The sequence below is a fragment of the Enoplosus armatus genome, chromosome 18 (genome assembly GCF_043641665.1).
Source record: "Enoplosus armatus isolate fEnoArm2 chromosome 18, fEnoArm2.hap1, whole genome shotgun sequence".
NCBI lineage: Eukaryota > Metazoa > Chordata > Actinopteri > Centrarchiformes > Enoplosidae > Enoplosus > Enoplosus armatus.
Window position 1 is genome coordinate 10,482,394 of NC_092197.1, and position 24,597 is coordinate 10,506,990.

At 40.5% G+C, this 24,597-nt stretch overlaps 1 protein-coding gene across 1 annotated transcript in view; it reads right to left on the reverse strand.

Moving 5' to 3' along the window:
- pdlim5b (PDZ and LIM domain 5b) overlaps positions 1–24,597 on the reverse strand; it is a 37,109-nt gene that overhangs the window by 11,452 nt on the left and 1,060 nt on the right. Inside the window, exons 2-5 of the mRNA XM_070924652.1 lie at positions 20,406–20,511; positions 9,589–9,740; positions 1,357–1,390; positions 473–996 (exon numbers count right to left, since the gene is read on the reverse strand). Of these exons, the coding sequence (XP_070780753.1) occupies positions 473–996; positions 1,357–1,390; positions 9,589–9,740; positions 20,406–20,504 (809 nt within the window). The 5' untranslated portion in view covers positions 20,505–20,511. The remainder of the gene's footprint in view (positions 1–472; positions 997–1,356; positions 1,391–9,588; positions 9,741–20,405; positions 20,512–24,597) is intronic.

The following is a 24,597-nucleotide window of genomic DNA, read 5'->3' on the forward strand; positions in this document are numbered from 1 at the left end:
CCAGGATTGCGGCTAATTAGAAACAAGTGTTACACCAGCAGCGCCTGTTGGGCAGACTGTGTATTTGGCAGAGTTACGAACCCCACCGTCAATTATAGATAGGCAGGCAGTAGCATCAGTTAGCGTGTTGTCTAGACTGTTCCCTTTCCAATTGCCCTGTAGAAGATTTAAACAAGATGTGCGGCATGCCTTGGATTTTCCTTGTATGCAGCTATGTGAAAACATACCGTAGGTGACGGGCTGTTTCAGTGTTAGCTTTTCAAATGAGACACATATTTTGGGGGTGAAATGAGGCATGAGGTAATATAGGTAGAGCAGAATGGAATATTTGATTTTCTGTAATGCATTCCTTCAGATAGACTGCAAAGCAAAAATATCCACCAATCTGTGGCCTTCAGTTTTACTCTTCAGATTAAAAAGGGACAATGTAAGTGAAAACATCTGGTAACTGGGTTTGATGAATGATACCTACCCATTGAAGTGCTCTGACAGCCCCTGGCTCTCCAAAAGGCCTCGTCTCTGTCCCATAGCCACCTCACAAGCATTGGTATTGGAGTAGAGGTTGATAGGTGTGTTATAGACAGAGGGCTGTGGGACATTAGGATTGGAGGAGGGAGCTGTCACTCTGGCTGGAGAGGAGGAATTAGATGAGGAGGAAGAGGCAGACGGGGAGGTGAAGGCGGAGCGACTAGGGCTGGGCCTGGGAAGTGAGTTGGCTGGAGTTGAGTGTGGGGCAGCGGGGCTTGACCTCAGAGGAAATGGAGGCTGTGGTGTTTGAGAAGGGGCAGCTGGCGTGAAAGCGGATGATTCGGAGGGAATGGAGGCTACTTTGGGGGCAGCCGGGGAGGAAGAAGCTGTGACCCCACTGCTGTCCCCACCAAAAGGCCGAGCTGTCTTGTTGTATGCTGGGCTGGGCTGACTGGCCGGCTTGGTGTATGTGGTGCTTGGGGCGGGGTGAGTGATTGGGACAGGCTTAATGATTTCTTGAGGTTCGTCCTGGATAAAGGTGGACACACACAGCATGCACATACAACAAATCCACAATCAACTCGTGCATGTAAACTGGCATTCCCAGAAGCACTGCACAACAATCACATCAAAATCAACGGTGTTTTCAGACTGCTGTATGAATGAAAGTCATGCCTGGGCCACACAAGTTTAAGAGGTGCTATAAAATGTGGCCTCTCGGGTCACTTATGCATGCCAAGCCAATCTGTGTTTGGACATAATCTCAGAAGGGCACAATAAGCATGCTCACTTTGAATAAACTGGTATTTATATAATATTTATAAACAAATAGAATTCAGGTCAACGTAAGTTAATATACAGTTTGTATGTTCATATTTTACTTCTTACCTTAGGCACTCCATCTTTAGGGCCACTGGAGGGTCTGTGAAGACAGAAAGAAAAATTATAGACAGAACATCTTTATAGCAGCCATATATAATTTAGCAATAAAGTTTCATTTCTGTACAGGACTGGACTACGAAGACGCATTTTTCTTGGCCAAACACTGGTCTTATTATCTATTTTAAAGGACTTTTTATTCACAGTGTCGATTTAATGTTTCTTTCCTGATACAAGATTGTATCTTGGATGTCATATCATCCTTAAAACAACCCAAATTAAAGACTTTTCTAAATGAAACTGCATTACAATGATAACAACATAACTTTGATTTAAAAAATAGATAAATAAAGGCAAAGATAATTTCTACAAGCTGTAGAAATTATCTTTCATTGTGCACTGAAGTAAATGAAAACAAATGGCAGCCTGGAAAGTAGGAAATGTTCAAAACTGAATGCTTTGGAAAATGGTTAACAGTAATTACATGTCATTTGTAGTTAAGGTGCTAAATCATGCAAAACCACCAGCATGTGTGAAGACAGTGTACTTTAGGATGTGTGTCCATGTGTACACTGGTGTTGAAGTGTGGCGTACATCTGATTTACACTTGTGATTGAAGCAGCTGCCACAGTTTTATCACCTACGGGAGAGGAGGATGGTGTGTCTGTCTGTCTGTCCTCCTGAGATGTCCTTGACAGAAACTGGCAAATATCCAACAGACCTTTCATCCCTCCTGTTTTGTTTCATTCTTAATACTTGCAAGCACTGTCTACCACAATATTAAAAATTTTAAAACCATACACGTTAGGATTTATTGTGTATTAATGCATTTCAGAACTGCAATACACCATATACCACATATCACACAAGTAAGTCATCAGTGTCCCTGTCAGGGAACTTAAATGTCTTAAAATTATTCCATTAGTGAAGCATTAATACTCAAATGCAGACAGATGCCTTCGTTAACAATGTGTCCTATATTTGGCCCGGACATTCAGACAATGTGTCCCTAATTCCACATAAAAAACTAAAAAGAAGCAGACAGTGAGTCAGCAAGGCTGGTTCCGGACCAGGAGCTACGGTATGTCCGCTGCCGTCCTTCCTTTCTCTCCCATATTAGGAAAACAATCAACAAACTCTCAGGTATTTCCTTTCTGACTGAGCAGAGGTGCAACAACTGAGCCTGGCACCGGGTTATTAAAGAGCCCCACCCTCCAACCAGATGTTGATGTCATCTGTGCCCATACTTGCATTTACAGTTTCCATTTAGCAGTTAATATAGAGTATGCTTATTTTCCAATGTACTTGTATTATTGGACTTGATTATGGGGAAACAGCAGCGCTGTGCCAAGGCACACAGCAAAAGGTCTAAAGATCAAACAGCACATTCCATTACAAATAGGACCCAGTCTACAATGAGGCAATGTGTATCTGCCATCAGTGGCCCAGAGTGGGGCAGTTGGGCGGATTCTCTCTCTATCTGTCTTTTCCCAGAGCAAACTGAACAAACACTTGCTCGGGTGGTCCTGTGAACATCTGCTCAGCTCAGCCCCTCTGTGCTGTCCTGCTCCCTGCCTAGCCGGACCTACTTTTGTTCTGCTATGACAAAGAGAGTAGTGAGTATGTGTGCTCATGAGCATATGTTTACTTTTTGATGTCCAAGCGTACATGCACATGGTTCATCTCAATGTAACTGGTTTGTATCATGGCACCAAGTAGTCCATCATTCTGATGTAAGGCCTAATCTTGGTGTTACGTCAACTATCTGTGTAGTTCTACTTTTCATTCTGGAGATGGTTTCCCTCCAAAGCTAGATGGATTTTGGATAGTATGACTGCAGCACACTATTTGAGGTTTACTATTGAATGTTCAAAGCAACAGGTGAAGTTACAAGAAACATTTATATTAAAAAAAATCTGTAATGAAATATAATTTATGTTTCATGTATCAACTAGTATTATTCTCTTTGAGAAAAACCCATGACTACATGGAACAGAGGATGGGATTTTGGCAAATTTATACTGTATATCATTTAGATTAACCTGTAATTAGGAAAGTATTTTTCTTAATAGACGAGTGTGAGGGATGTATGTCTTTTTGTGTTACTACTGTATATCTATGTTCATCTGTGCTTTTAATAGATGTCATAGTTTCTCTCAAAATAAGAACATGAAGAAAACAAGATATATAAATAATATTTTGTTGTCCTCTGTATTACAATGGATATGTATTCATCTCATGATGGGTTTCCTCTAACTGAGCTAAATTTATCCATAAATATAAAAGATCTAAATCAGAGGCATTTCTGATCTTGGAAATGTTTATATTTGCAATTTATTTGGTGTATCAGACTGCTTTCCTTGTATGTGAGTACCGCAGCTTGTGCTACTGTATGTGTTCATAATAGAGAGAGATTCTGCCCCTTTTGAAGATACAGTCATGGCTTTTCTCAGCCCAGAACACACTTCAGTTGTTTCCTCCTAATCTAATCAGGATGCTTTGTTTTATTAGATTACAGATGCTGATATTTACAAGATTTATTTATGGACCAAATTTATAGACTGCATACCCCCCAAAAAAGCTAATAAACAAGTGTAAGATATAAACAAACAGATTATGTTCACTGCAACAGTGTACTTGGAAGAAAAAAAATATTGTTGAGTGTGGTTTTCATCAACGTAGACTTGCACCCACTGTCACACACCCACCCACATACACACCCACCCACACACACGCACGCATGCACGCACGCACACACACACACACACACGCACGCACAGCTCCAGAATAAGAGAATGAAGAGGTTAACCAGAGAAATAAGCCCGAGGGTAAAGCAGACTGACGCTTTTCCACCCTGCCCGTGTCTCTTTGAGGGCCAAGAGAAACAGTCTGGCATATGGCATTTGACTGAATGATGGAACGGCTAATAGACACAGCTTTCTCAACATACACATCTTACCAGCTTACAGACTCACATATCCATTTTTTAACATGGAGGGAAAACTGCACAAATAAGAGCAGCCTTTAATTTTCCCTGCGTTGTTTTCACTTCACTTTCACAAGCAGTTTCTGAAGCTGAAGTTCTACAAAGACATCTTTAATGATCTTCTGCAATAACCCTCTGACTCCAAGCATCTGCCACTGCCTCCTGCTTTATTGTCTAGGCAGTTTTGTTTACTCCGATCATATTAAAGCAGGCTGGGAGTCTTGGTCCAGAGTCTTTGGTACAGATATTATATGATATGTGGGAGGATAGAGATGAGTAGAATTCACACATGCTATTAATGCACAGGTTACATTATTCCAAAACCTTGTTGAACAAGTTCTGCCCTCTTATAATTAACTTAATAAAAAACTCTGACCTGACAAACACTATCTGTTTTCTCAGATTTACCACTGCATGAACATTTCAGCCAAAGCATGGAGAAGAGGGAAAACAAGGAGAAAAAAACATAGGAAAGCAAAACAAAAACTCCAACAGAGGGATGTGGAATTAGCCGGTGTGGAAAATAACTTTTTGTATTTCTGTTTTTCTGTGCAACCAGCCTATCTGCTTAGTAGCAAAACTCACAGCTTGTGTCTGGCACATGGCCTCTCCTGTCTCTCCATGTCCCCCCTCTTCTCACCGCTCCCTCATATTAGAAATAGCAGGGAATTGTTTGCTTTTAAGTAGAGCTCACAAGGACATTTCTTTACAAAAAGGTTTTAAAAGTCCCATATTATTATCATTTCAGCTCTATATTTTTATTCTGGGATTCCTCTAGAGTAGCTTTGCATGATTCACAGTTCAAAAAAGTCCTTATTTATCTTATACTGGCCCTTTATGCAGCCCCTCAGCTCACCCTCTGAAAAAAGCCGTTTTAGACAAACTGAACAACCTCCAAAAACTTGAAGAGTAGTCCTGAGCAGAGCGGTCAAATAACTTAGACTAAGCGGGTGGATGAGCGTCCCTGCACTTGGTGGGTGTGCTGTACCTGGAGCAGATGACCTGCTGGGGGCGTGGCTGAATGCGGTGACTGTATAGTTGTGACATCATAACCTTACCGAAGTCCCGACGGCTTGTTTAAAGGCACAGTTTCTGAATATGGGCTGTGTGCATTTCTCCGTGGACTGAGCGTTTTGATACCTTCACAGTATTTATACAGCAACTAGAGCTTTATAATCAAACAAGACATGGAAATCTCACTTTGTACAATATGGGACCTTTATGAGGGGCAGAAATGTGACAGTACAAACTGTGACAGAAACTGCTATTTCCAGAGTTAAAGCTTATTAACATGTAACTGGACAGGCTGTTGCTGCCGTCAGTTGCCAGACTTCACTAACGTGGTTATTGCCCGTGTCTGATGTGTCTGTACACGTGTCAAGAAGGAACCCTGTGCACTTGTCCATATCAGCAGTCACATGCATCAGTGATGAACGGCATTCATACCATTTGTTTCCATGTGCCTTGTCATACCACTCGACAGCGCTTCACAGTGTGAGTGATAACTCTCTGGTCATGTGTGCTCGTCTTGGCAAGCAAATTGTGGAATAAAAGCAAAGCACAGGACTAGACAACAGATATCCAATAAAGCGAGTAGGGGAATGAAATGTTCTCCTTGAGGTAAGATCTCCAGACGCAACGACCACAACAGCATAAACTGAAACTCTAGTTAATGTATTTTTTGAATGCAGGTCCAAGCGATGCAATAACAAGCCCCCATCCTTTCTTACTTTTCTTCCGACCACCACACCACATCTGGCTAAGGCAGCCAGGAGTCAGTGGGGGCTCTGGGCTGTATTGGATTGTCCTCTACTTCACCCTGTTATAACCATTTCACAAGACATGTAGGGTGTACATTGGCCATGTATGAGAATATCTGTAGATTCAACCCATAGCCGCCTAGATGACTTGTGTTTAGCTACAGTTAAGTGGCCTGTGGGCAAAAAAACATCTGTATCATATACTGCAGCTACAGCTACCTCTGTGTGGGGCAGTCCAGCAGGTTTATAAATCAAATCTCAAGAGTGTAGCTAGTGTAAGAGGATGCCTTGTGTAAGATCAGTTAATGATATGTTCTGTCAGGCAGCAACGCATTTCATCTGATGATAAATTGACACAACAGCACCTTCCAAAAGCTTCACACTGTCCTATTCCCCCAGAACCGGCATGTGTTCCAGGCACATAAGCACATAACACAAAGTGGAAAATACACAAAATCTGAAAACACTCTTGTGCTGTGGGAGCTGACACGAATTCTTGTGTTAAACATCGTAAAAAAGGGTTGGATTGTGGAGGTAGCGGCGTTGATCTGTATTATCTTTGAGGTTTTGGAACCAGGTGCAGCCAGCCACAACCTCTGGGGAGTGGTTTCATTGCGCTGTGCTGCATATTTCAATGACAATAAATAAACATCAATTATCATACTTTCCTAAGGACACTTCCCACGGCCGCCCGCCTGGTGTGACTGACTGTTGGCTGCTCGGCAACAAGATTCCCATGATAGTAGAACAAAAAGTACCCACAGAGTTCACTGATTACTGCTGGTCATATCAAGTGGAAGTGCATGTCAAAGGACAGAAGATCGGAAAACATGATTTGATCAAATCACAATCACGAGCTTATAACTCGGAAAGGACTGTATGCAACCTACATGGAGGTCAATCTCACTGTGTGAAATAGAGTCGTTTCTGAAGTGGAACTCTCTCAAACTGAAACAGAGTGCTGTCACAAACTGTTTTGACATCTGAGACCACAGTCTTGGGAAGGAAAAACCCGACTTCTCCCTCGGTCACAAAACACAAAACAGCTCTTTGCTCATTCAGACTCATCTTGACAGTTCTGTTATGATTTACTGTATCGTGCAGCGACAGGAAGAGGAGAGTACTTTCAAAGCCCATGTCCATTTCCTCCCTGATGAAAACATCACCTAGCAACAGGGAAATAACTTTAATGGTGTTTATTGGATGCTATTTCTAGCTATTGGAAATAAGATATGTGTGTGACAGTCATTTTATAACCACTTCTACTATGTACACTAGTTCATGCACAACTGTAGGTTTTATCTCTTTCAGACTTCAATTTTGCATTAAATGCTATTTAATGTGCGATTCCAGTTTGATTGAAGCACATATAGACTTCATTATCTAGACCTTGATAGTGAAATCAGTGCATACAGCTGAGCACATTCATGATGTTTAAGAGCTTCTTTAATAAATAGGCTAAAAAGGTAAATAAATGTAGGGCTGTGATGTATCTTCTCAGTCAGATGTTGTGTCTTTTTAAGGAACCAACCAGAGAATGTGAACTATGACAAAGTGACATAATGGTAGTAAACTGTAGTCACATGAATCATCTCTTGGCACTCCTGGAATGTTATTATGACCGTGATAGTCTTATCAGAGATCATCAAAGCCATAAATCAACTGTGAGAACATGGATGGAGAGAGTGGTGCATGGCAGACAGAACTGTTCTAGTTAAAGTGTTCTTATACTGACACATAGAGAATATTATACTGAGCTTCAGAGGTCAGTGTGACCAAGTGATCTAATCCTACTTTCTTCAACCTTCTTTGCACTGATATAAAATACTTTATTCTCAAGTAAAAGTCCCAAGTAAAAAGTACCATTTTTTTACCGCCACAGTACAGTGGCTCTAAAATTCCTCTGTCACTGAATAAGGACATGCAATATCAACACCATACAAACCATTTTCTAAAAGTGCAGCCAGCACTGAAGCAATCTACAATCATGTATCATTTGTAACAAGGAGACCTTTGTTGTTCAGTGGGTGATTTTATTTGTAGTTTACATGTGCTGTGAGGCCTGAATGTTTGATGTTTCATTGTGCATCCATTACCCACAGTAGATTACAAGCAGCTGTGGGTCGGGGCTATTTTAGGACTATTTTCCCACGATTAAAGCAAAGGGGCTCCTCTCTCCTTTGATGTGGTGATGGAATGACAGGACATGCAAACCAGGCTTTGAGTTTTTCTGTCAACATGTTTTACAGCTTGGGAAGCGTGCGTGCTTCGCCTCCATTTGTTTGTGTCTGACACTGAAGCGACTCTTCTTTACGCTTGGCGGCAGAAAATGTACCGCGTTTGGCTAAAGTGCTTGGCTAAAATAAATAAATTCATTCATTCATTCATTCATTCTTCAACGTAAAATAAAATGAACAGCTATTCCATGTAGCAAGTTTGAGGTGGGTCAACTAACTTCCAGTGCTGCCTATGAAAAGTAGTGTTAAGTTTAAGCTATTTCTTTGTATTACAAAACCAACTCAAGTTGTCCCCATGAGTGAAACTTTGGCCTTCTTGTAGATGGAATATAAAAGTTGTTTGAACTGAAACCTTTCCTTGGTGGACCTCAGTTGAATCCATGTTTTCTTTTCCTTGAAGCTTGTATTAAGGAACAGAGGGCTTTACTGAGGGCTATATTAAGAGGGCTTTCATTTTCATTGCTCTCAATACTGTACTAAGACTGTAATACACTCCAGGGCCCAGCATGATTAAATCAAAACTGATCTGAAGACTTTTAAAAATGTGGTGGCATACACTACACAGCCAGGAAGAACATGTGTAAACCATGTCTCTGTAATTACACACAATTCAGATGGTTCTTCATTTCTACGGCATGTGCTCTGTAACATTAATACGCAACACAGTCACTTTCTGATGAGGTATTAAAGTCTTCACTTCTGGATATGTCCAATTCTTTTCACATTCACATTAAATTGTTGTTGTTAAATTGTTTAATATAGTCTAAAATGAGATGCTACACTTTAAACTGTACAATTTCTTCAAATGTCATGCAAGCCAATGTCCTCTAACTATAATGCAGATGACAAGGTACATAAATCAAAGCTACTGTGCAAGAAAAAACTAAATTCAGTCTTTTTAACTTTCCCAAACTCTCTGCAGGACCTCAGGGGCAAAACATCTGCTGTGGCAGAAACACTGAGCTAGCACAGGAGTTCCATCTGTTCCAAATAACGAAAAGGCAAATTGAAAACAGAACAAATAAACCAAATATGGCAATCAAGCTTCCCATTGCCAATTAAAGATAATTTTTTCTGTTCACTATCGTGTGAAAAGTAGCTTCAGATACAGACAGTAACTCTTGGCTCTGTACAAATTCTTCAAACAGGCTTAAATACACACTGGTAGGCAAAAACAACAAAGTATGCATTCTGCTAGGAAATCCATAGATTATGCTGTAGTGAATGTGTGCTCATGTGTTATGTGTGCAACTGTTACCTCTGTAGAGTAAGGCTGAGATGGCCTGTGCAGGCCTTTATCTTGTTCTGGGCCTCTAGGTGATTCATGCTGTCCGTGGAAATGCCATTAATGGATAGAATGATGTCACCAACACTCATCTTGGCTTTGGCCGCCTTGCCTCCGTCAGTGAGCTGCAATGACACACAAAAACAAATTTAAAAAGAAGCTCATCATGGACATATTTGCACGAAACAAAGAAAAGTATTCACAAATCAACTCTGCCTCTTGTGCCTTATTTAGGATTGCACTGTGTAAACATTTGGAACTTTAGGGTTTGTATCTGCAGTTTAATGAAATGAATAAGAGAAAGGCATTCAAATGAAAAAAAAAATGTACTTCTTTAATCACCAAGAATTGTGCTCTCCTTTCTGTTTCCTGTCTTATGTAATCTTTGTCAGATAAGACAGGCATCTTATTCTCTTCACACCATCACAACATCCATGGGACAGGACTCTACACCCACCACATTTATAAAAGTCGAAACATTCCCACAATGATGACTCACACTACCAAATGACCAAAGTCTGAATTTCAATCATATGTAAGCATAGGTATGCACTATATATTTCAATTATAAATATATTATGCGCCAGTATAACATAAGTAAGAGTAATTAAAAGAATTTCAGAACTATTTAGAACATCTATTAAAAATGTATAACCGAACAACGTTTTTGATTTACACACATATACTTAGATGCTGTATTCAGTATCTTGAAAGAGAACCACTGCCAATGATTACAGCATCAGGTGGTAGTGGTTATGCCTCTGCCAGCTTTGCACAAACGCATCTGGGAAATTGAAGTGTCTATTCAATTCTGCCTTGCTGATCCTCTCAAGCTCTGTCAGAGTAAATTTCAGATTGTAATCTTCAGTTCTCCCCTCAGATCTTTAATGGGGGCCACATCCATTGCTTTTGCTGGGTCTCTTTAGGACATTCACAGACTTGAAGCCACTCCTGGGTGTTCTCTGCTGTTTGCTTCATCTGTTATTGCCATGCTGAAAGGTCCTGTGTGCACTCCAGAGCAGGTTTTCCTTCCTTTTCCTTCCTGGCCCAGCCTCCCAATCAGTAAAATGTTTGTCTGATCACACAAATGAATGGTTTTCTTCACATTCTAAGCCTTTTTATATTGAGTGCATGCTGTGAAACACTTGTATTTCAAACTCTATATATGTATTGTAAATTAAACCTGTAATATATGGAAAGGGTAAAGGGTTTTGTATATTTTCCAAAGAAAATGAAAAAGAGGAGCTCAATGCTTTTAATATGGGAAACGTAAAAAGTGAAAAGAGCCATTTAATACTTCATAGCTTTGACTCCAAGTATGGTAGTAAGGGCTTAAAAGCTTAAAGCTCTACCAGAGAGTGTAGCTTAAGGTAGCTTTGAGATTGATCAGGTCTTCTATCCCTTTCCACCACGCTGAGACGTGCATTTAAACACACAGCAACGTAATAAAACCATGACGATGGGATGACTCTCTAGGTGTGGCGATCGACCAGTGATTACACAAGGCTGTGCACACCTCATCAATCACTCAGCGCACTCTCAACCGATCATACAATCATTGGGTCAAAAAGGAACTCTGTGTATTTATTACCTTATGCTGGCATTGTTATGATCATATCTTTATGTCCTCTCTCAGTAATGTGAAAGAACAGAGCTCATGCTGCCTGAAGCCTAAAACATTTAAATAGGCACATGGGAAGCACACACATGTACATAAAGTGGCTGCTCTGGTGAGGTCTATGAATGTGTTGAGAGACTGAAAAGTATAATGAAGAGGGCGTGAAGCATGATGGGAGGAAAGTGATTTTATGTCAACTCTACTGAGTGATGAATATAACATTCAAAAAATAACTAAATGCTCCACCACTGCCATCTAGAATTCCACAATGACTTTCTATGAACCGAAGGCCTTTCACATCGTCTTCAATCACACACTTGAGGGAAGTTATTTATATGAACCAGCCCTGATTTAGACAGATAAACAAGACATTCACTCTCCCCACTACTAAAGAATGCATTCTGGTTAGGTAACTTTATAGGACTTTCCCCTGGTTTTAAAAAGGAACCAATGAGACATAAAGAATGCGCCATTGTGTTAACCCTCATAATGTAAAAAGGGGAAAAGAGTGGGAGGGAGGGAGAGAAAGAATGAGGAAGTGACAGTGGTGGTGGCAGTGACAGACACATTTTCTCTGGAGCCGTGCTTCCCTTGTGTCATTATCAAGTAGATCAGTAGCGGGAAGTGTTGAATGCATAGCTGAGGCTGATATATGCATACCAACATCTTGGAAACCTATAGTGCAGGCACATGCTAAGTGTTACTCACAAAGGGTTAGGGTACTAACTACGCAGGCATGAACACGGCTTCAAATGACTCACTTGCGCACTCAGTGTCCGGCACAGACTTGATAGACACACCTGCCGGCATTTACTGAGTCTGTCCTGACTCATTCTCTTTCAATAAAGTAAGTCATTGCTTTTCAATGCAGAGGCTAATGAAAGAGAGAGTAAGCACTCTTCAGAGATCACTGGCATCTGCTGGCTCTGTCTTACTCTACTCGACCGCTCCAGAGGTCAATGGCAGAAAAAAGCTGCTGAAGGATTGTTGAATGAACACCTCCCTGGGACATGGATTCTTCCCCCTCAGTCTCCCCGAGTCTCCCTCTCTGTGTTTGTGTTTGTTAGAGAGGAAGAGAGAGAGTGAAAAAGAGATCTGAACTTCTCTCCTTGTAGGGATGTGAGAAAAGACAATACTAAACAGCTCTATATATGGTAATTCCTCAAACATGTACTATTTGAGGACATGAAGAGAGGAGAGGACTCTTGTAACAGTCTCAGAAAAATCAGTGTTTTTATATGTGGCTAACAATGTTTAATGCTTCAGTCTGCAGTGAACAGAGAGCACTTTATAAATCCCAACATCTTTCAGTCAAACACTGTCTTTCTCACATGGATACTAAACAAATAGATGTTACAGTAAGAATCCCTGGCATTCGCAGTCTATAAATATAAATCAAGAGAGGTCTGAGGCACTCGTGACGGAGATAAGTAATGAACTGGAAACTTGGCTGTGCTACTCAGGCTTTCTCAAGAGAGCAGGATGTTTTAGCAACGTGTTTTTACCAAATACTATCAACCACATCATACTATGTAATTTGTGCACTTAATCAAAATTTGCAAAACACAAGTTACTATTTTAAACCTTGCTAGGTCGAATAGAAGAAGTCATCCAAGGCAGTTTCACAAAGTATAAATAAGTTTACTAGATAGGACTAGGGCTTTATATGAGTTTGGCAGATGAGGAGGACGTTTCCAAATGAATGAAGTGTCTTTCCAACTGCCGTTTACATGAATGGGATTCCAGCCACATAATGGTGTGGCTGCTGTGCTGCTGTGGTCCTCTCCACACTGCTGATTTTACTGCTGTGCAGTTACTGGTAATGACTAGTTGTTCTACACTACTCGTGTAAGTGCCTCTGCTCCTGCAAATGTAGCTTGAACACAGTATATTGCACCATACTTGGCGGAAGGCTTATGGTAAATCTTATAGCACACTGGAGATTATGACATTACTAGCTAAAAAGCCCCTTCATTTATTTGTGGTACAAATGTCTTTGTGGAAGAACTCCATCTTCGCCTCTCTATAGACAGATGTAGAGGGATTTTGTACCAGACTAACTGTAAAAAACACAAGAAGTGGAGCAGAAGCCTAAAGAAATTAACGGTCTATTGCTACCATGTGTCTTCAATCCATCTGTTACACAGCCTTAATCAATTATATAAACTCTCTAAGATTCATTATTGGTGAAAACAAGACATAGAGATTCTGTTTAGAGAGAAAGCAGCTTTGTTAAGTAGTTGACATGCCTAGATTTATGACATACAGTGCCTCTCCAGAGATAGTCTCTGTTCTATAAAGTGGGCAGCTGCCAAAACTCCGGACACACTGGAATTCTTCATCAAACAGATCACTACTGTATTTTTAAACCACTTATTTACAGCTATAGTGTCACATCAAACATTTAAAATTTCCCACAAAACTTTTTAACGGGAGAAGAAGACTTCTATTACAGTGCCTCCTTTAAAACCAGACACATTTAAGATAACGATTCAGCACTAGTGGGATACTCATCATCTTCCATGCTGGTGTAACGTCCTGCCTTCAGTGAAATTACGGAGTAAGGAAGAGGCCTGTGGTCATTTCACATTTGAGAAGTCATGTTACAGGAAGTGTCTTGTGGTGAGGACTAAAGGCCTGTGAGATGCATGTCATGTCTGTGTAGTGTAGACTAAGATGGAGGACCATATTTGGAAAAGACTTGGGCCTAACATTATGCCATCACACACAAGGCTAAAGCAGATTGACTCACTCTATATAATTAAAAAGCTGCCTTAGACTAACTTGCTTACAAAACCAGTTATTAAAGTGTGAGTTTTATGAGGCCAGGGTTTTATTTGTTTTTTTATCCAATGGATTCAATGTGTCTGAAAACCTGACTGATTACTTTAAAATGTTGTCTCTTCATTTTGAAGCTCATCATACTGTATCATGTTCCCTTTTCAGGAGGCAGGACTATGGTTCCTGCACGCATTCAACCTGTAAAGCTCATCTAAAAGAAACGGTTCGCCCTGCAGAATCTCTGGGATGAATCGGTCAAGAGAACATAAGACAGTACAGCCCACAGCAACCTGCTGGGCTAGCACAGGCAGAAGCCATAAACTACATTTTATTGTCAAGAGAAGTCTTCTCTTTTTATGCTTGAACACCTGCAACACCTTGCACAAACTGTTTAACAGTCAAGAAGTCCAGCAGAGCAGCCTACAGTGGTTGGGAGGGGACCAAATGGCTAGAACTCTTATCCCCCGAGCCAAACATCACAATTAAGGGCACTTGAACAGAGGTAGACGCGCGGTTGTCATGGTTTGACCCCAGTCTCTTACTACATCAATCAGGCTGCTGGAAAACACGAGATGCCAGGCAGACCTACGTACGAGCTCTTAGTCAAATCACCATGACAACGAAAACAAAACAACACAAAGCAGTACCAACCCCGGCACTGAATACTCAATGCTCTTTCGTCAGGTCAGAGACAAACCCGGCCGGCTAGCACTGCTGAGGCTGATGATATGAAAAGGCATTTAGCCATGGTGGGGCCTGAGCCAAGTGCTGCTTTCCACCTCACTCCATGATTCATTCAACTCTCCTGCTGGGTTTAAATTGGGCCTTTTTGGATTCAGCCAAATGGCATAATGATTGGTAAGTTTCACCAACTGTTGAGATGGCGAAATGTTCTGGCTGTATTGATGACTGGGCTGACACAAAAATACTTAACCACAAGTTAACCCCCTATTAGCATAATATACAGTTTCTCTGCTTTCCAAAAGCTGCTACATGAACACACAGGTTCACCAAAAGCTACAACTACATAACTTAGAGAGCCACTGGAACACTAACACATATTTTGCATAATTGCAAAGATGATTTTTACTTTCAATGACTGTGGTAAATGTTAAATAGGCCGCATTAATATTAAACCACAATCCAGAGAGTTGTGCAAAGGATTTAGCAATGCTTTATAACATGGGATGCCTGTTATCAAGCATGAGTTACTATCACTGTTGATGATGCCTTTAATACAACTGACCTTTAAAACACTAATCGTAGGTTGTAGTCCAAGCTGCAACCGTGAAGGCAGATCATGTGCAGTGGCCTAGAGTGTCTATTGAATTTACAGCATATGGGCTCATTCCTTTCTCTTCTTGTTCCTTTTAACTATCTTTCATCAAAACAAAAAGAAAAAAAGCGTGGATGAGCTAAATCAAAATCAAGTGACAGCTTGGTTATTCTTTATAGCTCTGCCACATAGCATTAGGGAGATTGAAAGCATATGCCCTCAATACAACTCTAGACAGACACCAGGGGGATCATACTGGGATCAAACACATACTGCAGATAACAGCTTTCTACTAAACCCATATGTAACCTGAACACATCTCTAGGACCCTGCATGGAATCACAGATTATTAAATATGCCGTGTTAAGTTATACAGGAAGCTATGAAATACAGGATGGACTTAACTGGTTTCTATTAAATTCCAGTTTCCATGTAAAAATGCTCAAGAGAGTTTAATACACGAGACAGATAAAAAAAATACAAACTGTTTGGCAGCTATGCAGCACAGACGACAAACTATCTGTCTCAATGGTTTCCTGAAATGCCAGGGGAGTTTTTCACCGCTTGATTTTATTTTTTCTGGATCTGAACTGAAACTAAAGTTATGGCTCCATGTCAGACAGAGCAAGCCAGGTTATTTTTGCCCAATGAGTTACACAAGATACAAACTTCTTTCTGCATTAATTGTAAATCAATGACAAGATAAAAGTCAGATTCCTCTAATGGGATTCTTTCACATGCACTTGCTATCACGAACTGTAGCAATATTTGATACTCAACTTTAACCCTTTCTTATTATTAAAATAACCTCACTATGCAGCCAGTTCAGTAAAAGCACAATCAATGATGTCTTTTGGTTTGCATGTGAATGGCTTTATGAATAAATAGCTTTATAAAAACTTGAAGCACCAGTAGTCATAAATGTTGTATGACAAGAAACCCTACAATATGTTTTGAGATATGATGATAAGTGTTCCCTTATCTAGTAAACAATTATACAACAGCCATTAATAAGTGCATCGTCTGAACTGCTGATATTTTAAGTAAGTTATGTAGCTGAACGTCAATGGAGCTTATCCTCACTGTTGCTCTACAAATCTAACTTGATTGCACTAAACTAGTGTGCAGAGAGGAAATTAAATTTTTCAGTGAGCCTTTTTAAGCACATGCTGGATTTAAAGCGTCCTAACATGTTCAGAGAAAAGAAGAATGACTGGTGTGTAAAGATATGTTCACAGTCAGATCAAAGAGCACAGTGACAGGTGTTTCAAACCCAATTAAATTCACAATACTTGCTAAAAGAACAATGGCTGTCTCCGTTTCATGCTGTTGACAAGCACCAACTGAATCATTATTTTCATTGAATTTCTTTTAATAAATAAACATATAATTGTGAACTTTAGCAGATATAACATTATTATTATAATAATTTAGCTAATAATATTTGCCAGCAACCCAATGTGGGGCTGTTCGGCTCTATTGGATCCTCTTCTCCTGACGAATGCACAAGAATACCATTTACCCCTCGTGTTGATGTGGGTTGCTCAGATACGCTACATCATCACATTCCTCTTCTTTGAGAATAAACGTAGCATCGCCATATTAACACATAATGGTGGTGCTTGAAGTAGAACAAATCTGGTAAGCTCAGAGCCTACCTCAAACCCAAGGTTAAAATTAGTTTGTACAACGTTCAGTCAAAGTATCACATGCCACTAAAACAACAATCAAAAGGACACGGAAGACAAGGAGGGGAAGTGAGGGGTCAATGGGGAAAGAGAGAAAAAATGTCGCGGTGCTGACCCCCAACTGACCTACAGTAATACAGTTAGGTGGGTGAGAGTTACTGTTACTTTGGTATTACTTTAGCTTTAGTGCTGATAAACTCTTCTTACGTAATATCTAGAATAATGTTAATCCAATGAATTTATGACTAAACTCAATTTACTTGAGTGTTTTGTTTTGTCTTTTGAATGGACATTTTCCACTATTTCATAAGCAATGCTGAGTGTGAGTCTTTTCCACGTGGAAGCCTGTCTAGAAACACCTAAAAAGGAGCTGGAACCACACATGATGAGGATGGAAAGAGTCTGGGGGGGACAGGACAGACACCCGCACACATAATGTACATAACTGGGTCCTTCCTCCATAAGACATCCTTACAGTATTGGGTGGTCTCACTTATAATCAGTTGCATAGTTGAAGGTGTTTCTCTCTAATCTTTTCAGCAGATAAACACCTGCAGTATACAACACAAAGCAATCCAATTCAACATTCAAGTACAATTAATCTATATTTTTGGGTGTTTTTGAGGCCCTAAATTGTGGTCTGGTTGGTATGAGGACTTTTGGATGTTTATTTTGTGAGCGTTGCTGTTCACAATGTGAAACCCAAGTCAATATCACACAATACATATAACTTACGGTATGTAGTCCACCTCATACTTTGATTTAGTGTTATTACAAGGCCAAAGCCAAATATTCCTAAAAAAGGCCTCAGGATGACAGACTGTGGTTGTCTCGTATGCAACCAGCGCACTGTATGCAATCTTTGGATCAGTTACATATGGTAAGCATATGTAAAGTCATTACGTCATTATTCCATGGTAATCACATCCATCTAAGCAAAATAAATATAAGCTTTCATGTGAGAGCAACAGATGCATATTCTTTACTGCAAAGTCTATTTAGCATTGTGGCTTTCTAATGAACCTTAAAATAGGCCTGCGGTCTTCTCGTCACTCATCTAATGAAGGAACTGAAGTAATGGTTAAACTGTTGGCAGATGTTTCCATATATGTACCTTCTACTCACTTGCTCCTCAATTTGTAAATACAGTTACGATTACAGATACAGTAATCATTAGAGATTACTTAGATGGAGTACTGATAGATTTGACGTCTATCAGATTGAAGAAAATGTACGTATCAAAATGGATAAATCAACTTTTCAGCTTTACCACAACATAAAGAGCACATGTCCAGCATGCATTATGTCAGCTGTGCCTTTTGTGACATTAGGATTTGGAAGATAAATAGACAAAAGGGAGACTTACTCCTGGCGCCTGGACAACAACAAGAAATCGGGGCCATCTTTGGTGCCATTCACGGGTCATGCGCTGGGATGAAAATATGTCACAGGAATGACACTAACCAACAATGTGATGGAATGAAAAGCTGTGAGAGTCATGTTGCCTGGCTCAGCAGTACAATAGCTTGCTCCAGACCACTGATGACTCAACTCAGGACTGCTGGTGGACACAGGAGTTATTCAAAATGTTGTATGGTCCATAAAGTGGAAACGATCAAAACTACCACATTACATGCACTTGTGATTTTAACAGATTCAAGGCTTTCGTCTGGCTTTTTTTTTGACACCTTTCCCAACTCACCTGTCTCATTTCATTTTAAACTCTCTAGTAAAAACATGACATGGCAAATATCACAGGCAGGGGTCAGGTGGCCATCTGCTTTTTATTTTTCCTGTGAGTTTTATACAGTGGAGAGGGCATCATATTAACTGAAAAACGAGCCTCATAAGTAAGTACATATTCAAGTCTAAGTAGTAAAATTCAGTGTGAAATAAGGGCCTGTGCATCCTTGTATTTGCAGGTCCTTGAGAATCCAAAGTGTAACTGCACTGAGCTGTTGAAGATGGAGGGGTATTTTGAGCAGATGTTGACCTTGTGTGTTTTTTCAACGGCCGATGCCAAATTTAAAAAGGGCAAGAGAGGCAAATACCCAATGTGATGCTGATTTCGTTTTCCTCTTCCTCTATGGAAAGGCTTGAAGTTTTTCTATTTTTACATACTCTTATATATAACCAGGCGACAAGTGTGGAGGTGCTTCATTCATGTATTGTTTTTGAGATATGATGACAAGATGTCTACTGACAGCTACATGCAACTATGACAACATACTGTCCTGCATTCCATTATTATCATAGTGGCAAGGCATAAAAATAGTCTGAGCAGCTATGCTGGCCTTTTCATACTCTATGTCCTAACACAGATGGTCATATTGCCACATGAGAAAAGTCACTTCTCCTCCAACTTTCAAAATTCTGTAACTGATCCTGCCAACAACAAATAAACAGAGTCACTGACCTTCCTCATGACATTGAGATTACAATTACATAACAGGAAGCAGCAGGAACTGAATAACACTGCTCATTCTGCCACAGCCGGAGTTGTTGTCAAAGCACAGACTACACTGGTAGAGGACAAGCTGTCTACTTTTAATCCTGTTTGACAGGTAGAAATGTTGGTACAATTGAGACTTCAGAAACCCTTGGGTTGAAAATGACTGACAGACCAAAAGTAAGCTGCACTGACTTATTTTAATTCTGCATCAATCACAATGTTTTGCACAGAAGGCCCCTGAACATAAACAGTGAGACTATGTATAGGCTGAGGCTGGACCTGTCTGTTGGAAAAACAGGCCTGTTTTTTAAAAAGTGGGCCCACCAGCAGCCCTTCTTCCAGCTGAGGGCTCAACAGAACCTGGTCAGCCAGAGCCAAGTCCCAGTTTGAGTTTATGTGGCCCAAAGTCCCAAATAGTTATTACAGAACCACTGTGGCTGTCTAGAGTTTCAGTCAGATGGGCCATTTAAGGACAGGTTCTGATGGTTCCACTGCAGACCCAGTACACATAGTCTCCTGTGCCTCGCATCAGGACTAACGCCAGAGAGAAAGGCCAGGGCACTTAGCACTATCCCTCATCTGAATGACCAAATGACAGCAGCCGTTAACAGCTCTCGGCTTAATCCTCCAAATACATCCTGGATGGCCGTCAGAGAAATTCAAGGGAGTTTTTTAAATTGACGGATATTGTGGTTACGGTTCAGTTATGTAACATTATTATGACAATAGTCATAGCCTTGACGGGAGGTAGGTCAAGACCGTGGGGGACGTGGAGTGACAGGGGCCATGAACTGTTGGAGAGGGTGTCTAAATCCAGCAATGAGTGTCACACAGGAGATTAACGGCATACACACTTTCATCACTGACTAGGCAAATGGCATAGTGAGCATGAACAGAATTCCTCAGAGGTGACTGTCATGGAGTGAAGGGTATATAAGTGATGTGTGTGTGTGTGTGTGTGTGTGTTCCACTCACCCGTGAGATGGTGAGGGGCAGACAGAAATCCTTCCCTCCTTGCAGTCTGAAGCCCCAGGGGGCAGGGCCAGCCAGGGAGACACTATAGCTGCTGCTCATGATTCACCTGGAGACAGAAAGACAGATATTTTACACTCGATGGAGCATGAACTCATATTAACAGGGATATAAACCAACAAGAGACAGACGCCACACTGGCAGAACAATTATCTGAGACACGAGAGAGAATAAAAAGGAGAGGAAGAGACTAACAGGAAAAGGAGGATGTAAACAAACAGCGTATCACGTAATATACAATTGGTGTGCAGCCAACAACTGGCATTTAGAAAAGATTACTATTTTCAAGGAAGAGCACTGTAAACCACATATTCTGCCAAAACCAAACAGAAGCATTCCTCTGAGTCTAGATTAAAGGTATGCCGTTGCTTGTTTTCCATCACTGTGTGGTATGAAATAGTCAACAATCTTCTGAAACACTGTAAAGAATATTCACTCTTTCTTTTTTGTCATCCAATAGCCTCTAACCAGAGCTACTGGGGCTACAGTCACAGTCTTACAGCTTGCTTAAACTTTATCATATTGAAGCTATCTAAATTAAAGTACAACAGTCTATTAATAGTGCTCTTCTGAAGCTTCTGGCTCTCTGCTGACAGCTTTAGAACAGGTCCCTCGGCAATGCCATTTACAGTGGGGGTAAAAGTGAGTCTGTAATATATCACATACAATATGTCCTCAAGAGGACAGACATGCGGGACCGGCAAACAAAGTAGTAAGAGATAACCTGTAATGAGGTGTGCATGGAAACCTTTTTGGAGGAAATAAAATTTAAGTAAATGGTGTACATCCTTTGGCGAAACAGAAATGGGGCTTGCAATAAGCTACAGTAGTTAAAAAAAGAAAGATGAAAAAGCAGAGAAGAAATGACAATCCTTTGTTTACCTAAAAAAATCTCAGATCAGCAACTCTTGAGCTGCCCTTTGGACCTATCATCTCAGTGTCCTTTCACTGAACCCGGTGCTTGAAAAATATGTTCTGAAAAAACTACCCAGACTGAGATAAACTATATTCTTATAAAAAAAAAAAAAACAGATAATATGGAGATACCTTTTGTTGTTAAACAGTGGAGCAGCTTTACACATAGACAAACTAAACTAAAGATCATATCGTCCTTTTAACAAACAAACAAACAAACCAGAGGAAAGTGGAGCCTTTCGAAAATAAGGCATTTAGAGGCAAAGGCATCATCTCTCTCTTTCTCCAAAAGACTGGGCAAATATTTGGTGTTCATCTTCCCAGTAAGATATGGTCAAGTGAACCCGCCCTGTACCTGTATCATCCTTAACACTCATTCCTGGAGCTTAGAAATGGTGATTTCAAATATCTTGTATGCATTCACACATCTTGCTAAAACCCCTGCTAATCCCTAGCATATAAGAGAGTTAGCATTGGCCTTTCCTCAGGCAACTGCGATACTGTTGGGCCTGCATAGGGACAGAGTAAAGGCGAGACTTCATAGCGCTCAGCTTCAATTCACTGCCAACTCAATGTTTCATTGGACAGCAGGTTTGCCTTGCACAAATGTTCAAACATCTCAATGGCTAAATGCACCATCATCTACAGTACCTATTACCTCATGGATGGATAAAAATACCATATCCTGATTATACATGTGTGCATTCAAATTAAATGGACAGTTCCAACGCTGAGACACAGCAAAGACTATTTGGTGCAGTAAAATATTTCATGCACTATTGAGTTTCACTGGTTTAATCCCCGTCTGTCATGCATTCCTTTTCCCCTGAAAAATTGAAGCTGCAAGCTATTTATTGGAAGACAGACTGAGGTTAAGTGCAGTCACATGTTGAGGTTTAGTCCATTATTAAATTTATTTGGTTGGCGATTGAGTACATTGGTATACCATATTTGCAGAATACACTTTACTTTCTAGAGTCTGGCATGAGGATTCAGCTGACAGGCTGTGGTGAATCTGTCTGCGTGTCAGTGAGGTTCAGAAAAAACCCAGATCATGTGGAAAATACATCACCTTTGCCCTGCCCAACAGGAAGGGTGAATATTGACATGAAAACATGACATCAAAGGCTAACCCACAAGCATTATATGTCACATAAGTACATTGCAATTATATGGAAAAGGGGGGAAACGTCGGAGCAAAGCTGAGCGTAACTTGACTGAACAGATGGGTTCATTGTTAGTGGTTATCAGAATTTACTTTAGAGAACAACTGAGAACCAGAGAAAGCTAAGACTTATAGTTCTGATGTAATGAATTTTCGTTTCGTTTCATTTGAACAAATTGGAAAAGATAGTAAAGAAAACTGGGGTTGAATAGAGGGATTTCATTCGGCGCTGAACTTAAGAGCTTTAAACTGTAATGCTGATGACAGACGTTTGAATATCGGCTCTTTTATTTCTGGCTTTTGGTGAGGAGGATTTCACTTCTGCAAAGTACATAATTCGCGGCTGGAAGGACATGAGTAAATCTGCCTTCTTAGACTAAGCATTTAAAAGTTTCATTGCCTGCCATGAAAAAGAGCAAAAGAAAAAAAACTGTGAGCCGGGCAGTGCAGAGTATTTCATGAATAATAATGCCTTGTCATCCCAGAGGCATGTCATTTTGAGGTTGTAAGTCAAGCTGCCGTCACAAATTCCCTCAGGGACACAGCACCACCTGCTGTAGCCCGTCACCTGGTCAGATGTACAAGACGCACATCAAATCAGAGGGTTGGGCCACACGCTGTCTCACCATCACGCCCAGAGGGGAACAGGCTCTTTAAAGAAGCCAGTAGAGAAGCCACAAAAGGGTGCGGGAAGGTGGGGAGAAGAAATAAAAATCACATGTGAAAGCGATAGGGAGGAGGCGAACACCTGGAAGGCACAGAGCACATAGCTCAACTATTTTTACAACACATTTTCACAATCAAACCAATACACCCAAACACAAATACACACACGCATGCATGCATGCAGAATATGCATGTCTATAATAACACAGCAACCAATTGAAGACAGCTGTCTCCTTCTTCAAGGTGACCTAGGGTTGAGGTGAGGCAAGAAGTCAGGGAAAATTACATGGCCTTTCCCATAATATATTGCCCATACAATTGTCCCCAATAATTTCAACCCATTCTAAAAACACATATTTATAATGTTTAAGCACAAAAAAAAGCACTGTACTAAATGTATCATTCTTTACTGCAACCCAGTTCAGCTAAACTCATCAACTCGCAACTCACTGTTGCAAGCTTTGTTTACCATTTTATTTGAGTCTACACCTCCAAACTGGCAATGATGACAAACGCTTCATTTTCTGGGGTGACACAAGACACAATGGACATACATACTGTAAGATTTATGCAAAGATCTTTTAGCCACAAGTCGTGGCTTGAGGACATGCTCCCATTGTTTAAAAACAACGCTCGAGGAATACACAGCATTGAAAAGCTCTGTTGCAACTATGTCAGATGTTCATAATAAATTCTTTCAGTATCAGATTTCATAGTCAACTGGGACAGTGAAGGTACATAAAATGTTGATGCAGAAATTCGGATCACACTCAAGTCACACTACACCCACATATCAGTATCAATTTTTTTCCTAATAAGGAGAGAACAAACATTGGGCTCATCTCCTGTCCCTGCTTGTTTTGCAATCCCTAATGATATCATGCATAGACATGAGCAGACACACCTTTCAGTGTTCCCAAACAGAGGGAAACCATTGAGCTCTGCACAAGCATCTTATCAGCAGAACCCACATCAACCCATATCTAAGCTACTTCGAGCATAATAATTTTCCACTTGGGCCTTATCTTTCAAGTTCCTGTCATAATGGCACTTTATTGTGCTAAATATGTCAACACTTTCACACCAAAAACAAGATTACAACATATTTCTTTCAGCACAGCACAACACAGCCCAAATGGGACCTGTTGACCAAGTTATCTATTGTCTCAGACATGTATATGTTCTTGTAGATGTTATTTTAATTAATAGGTAGAATCAAATAGACCCCCCCCCCCCCCCCCCCCCCCCCCACACACACACACACAAAAGCTTTCTTAATTAGGAATCAACCACAGGTCAACAGAGCTAAATATTAAGTGCCATTCACTACCCTGACCTCCATGCCCTATCCACTGAATGTGTCTAACCACAACTGTGTCATGTTGCCTT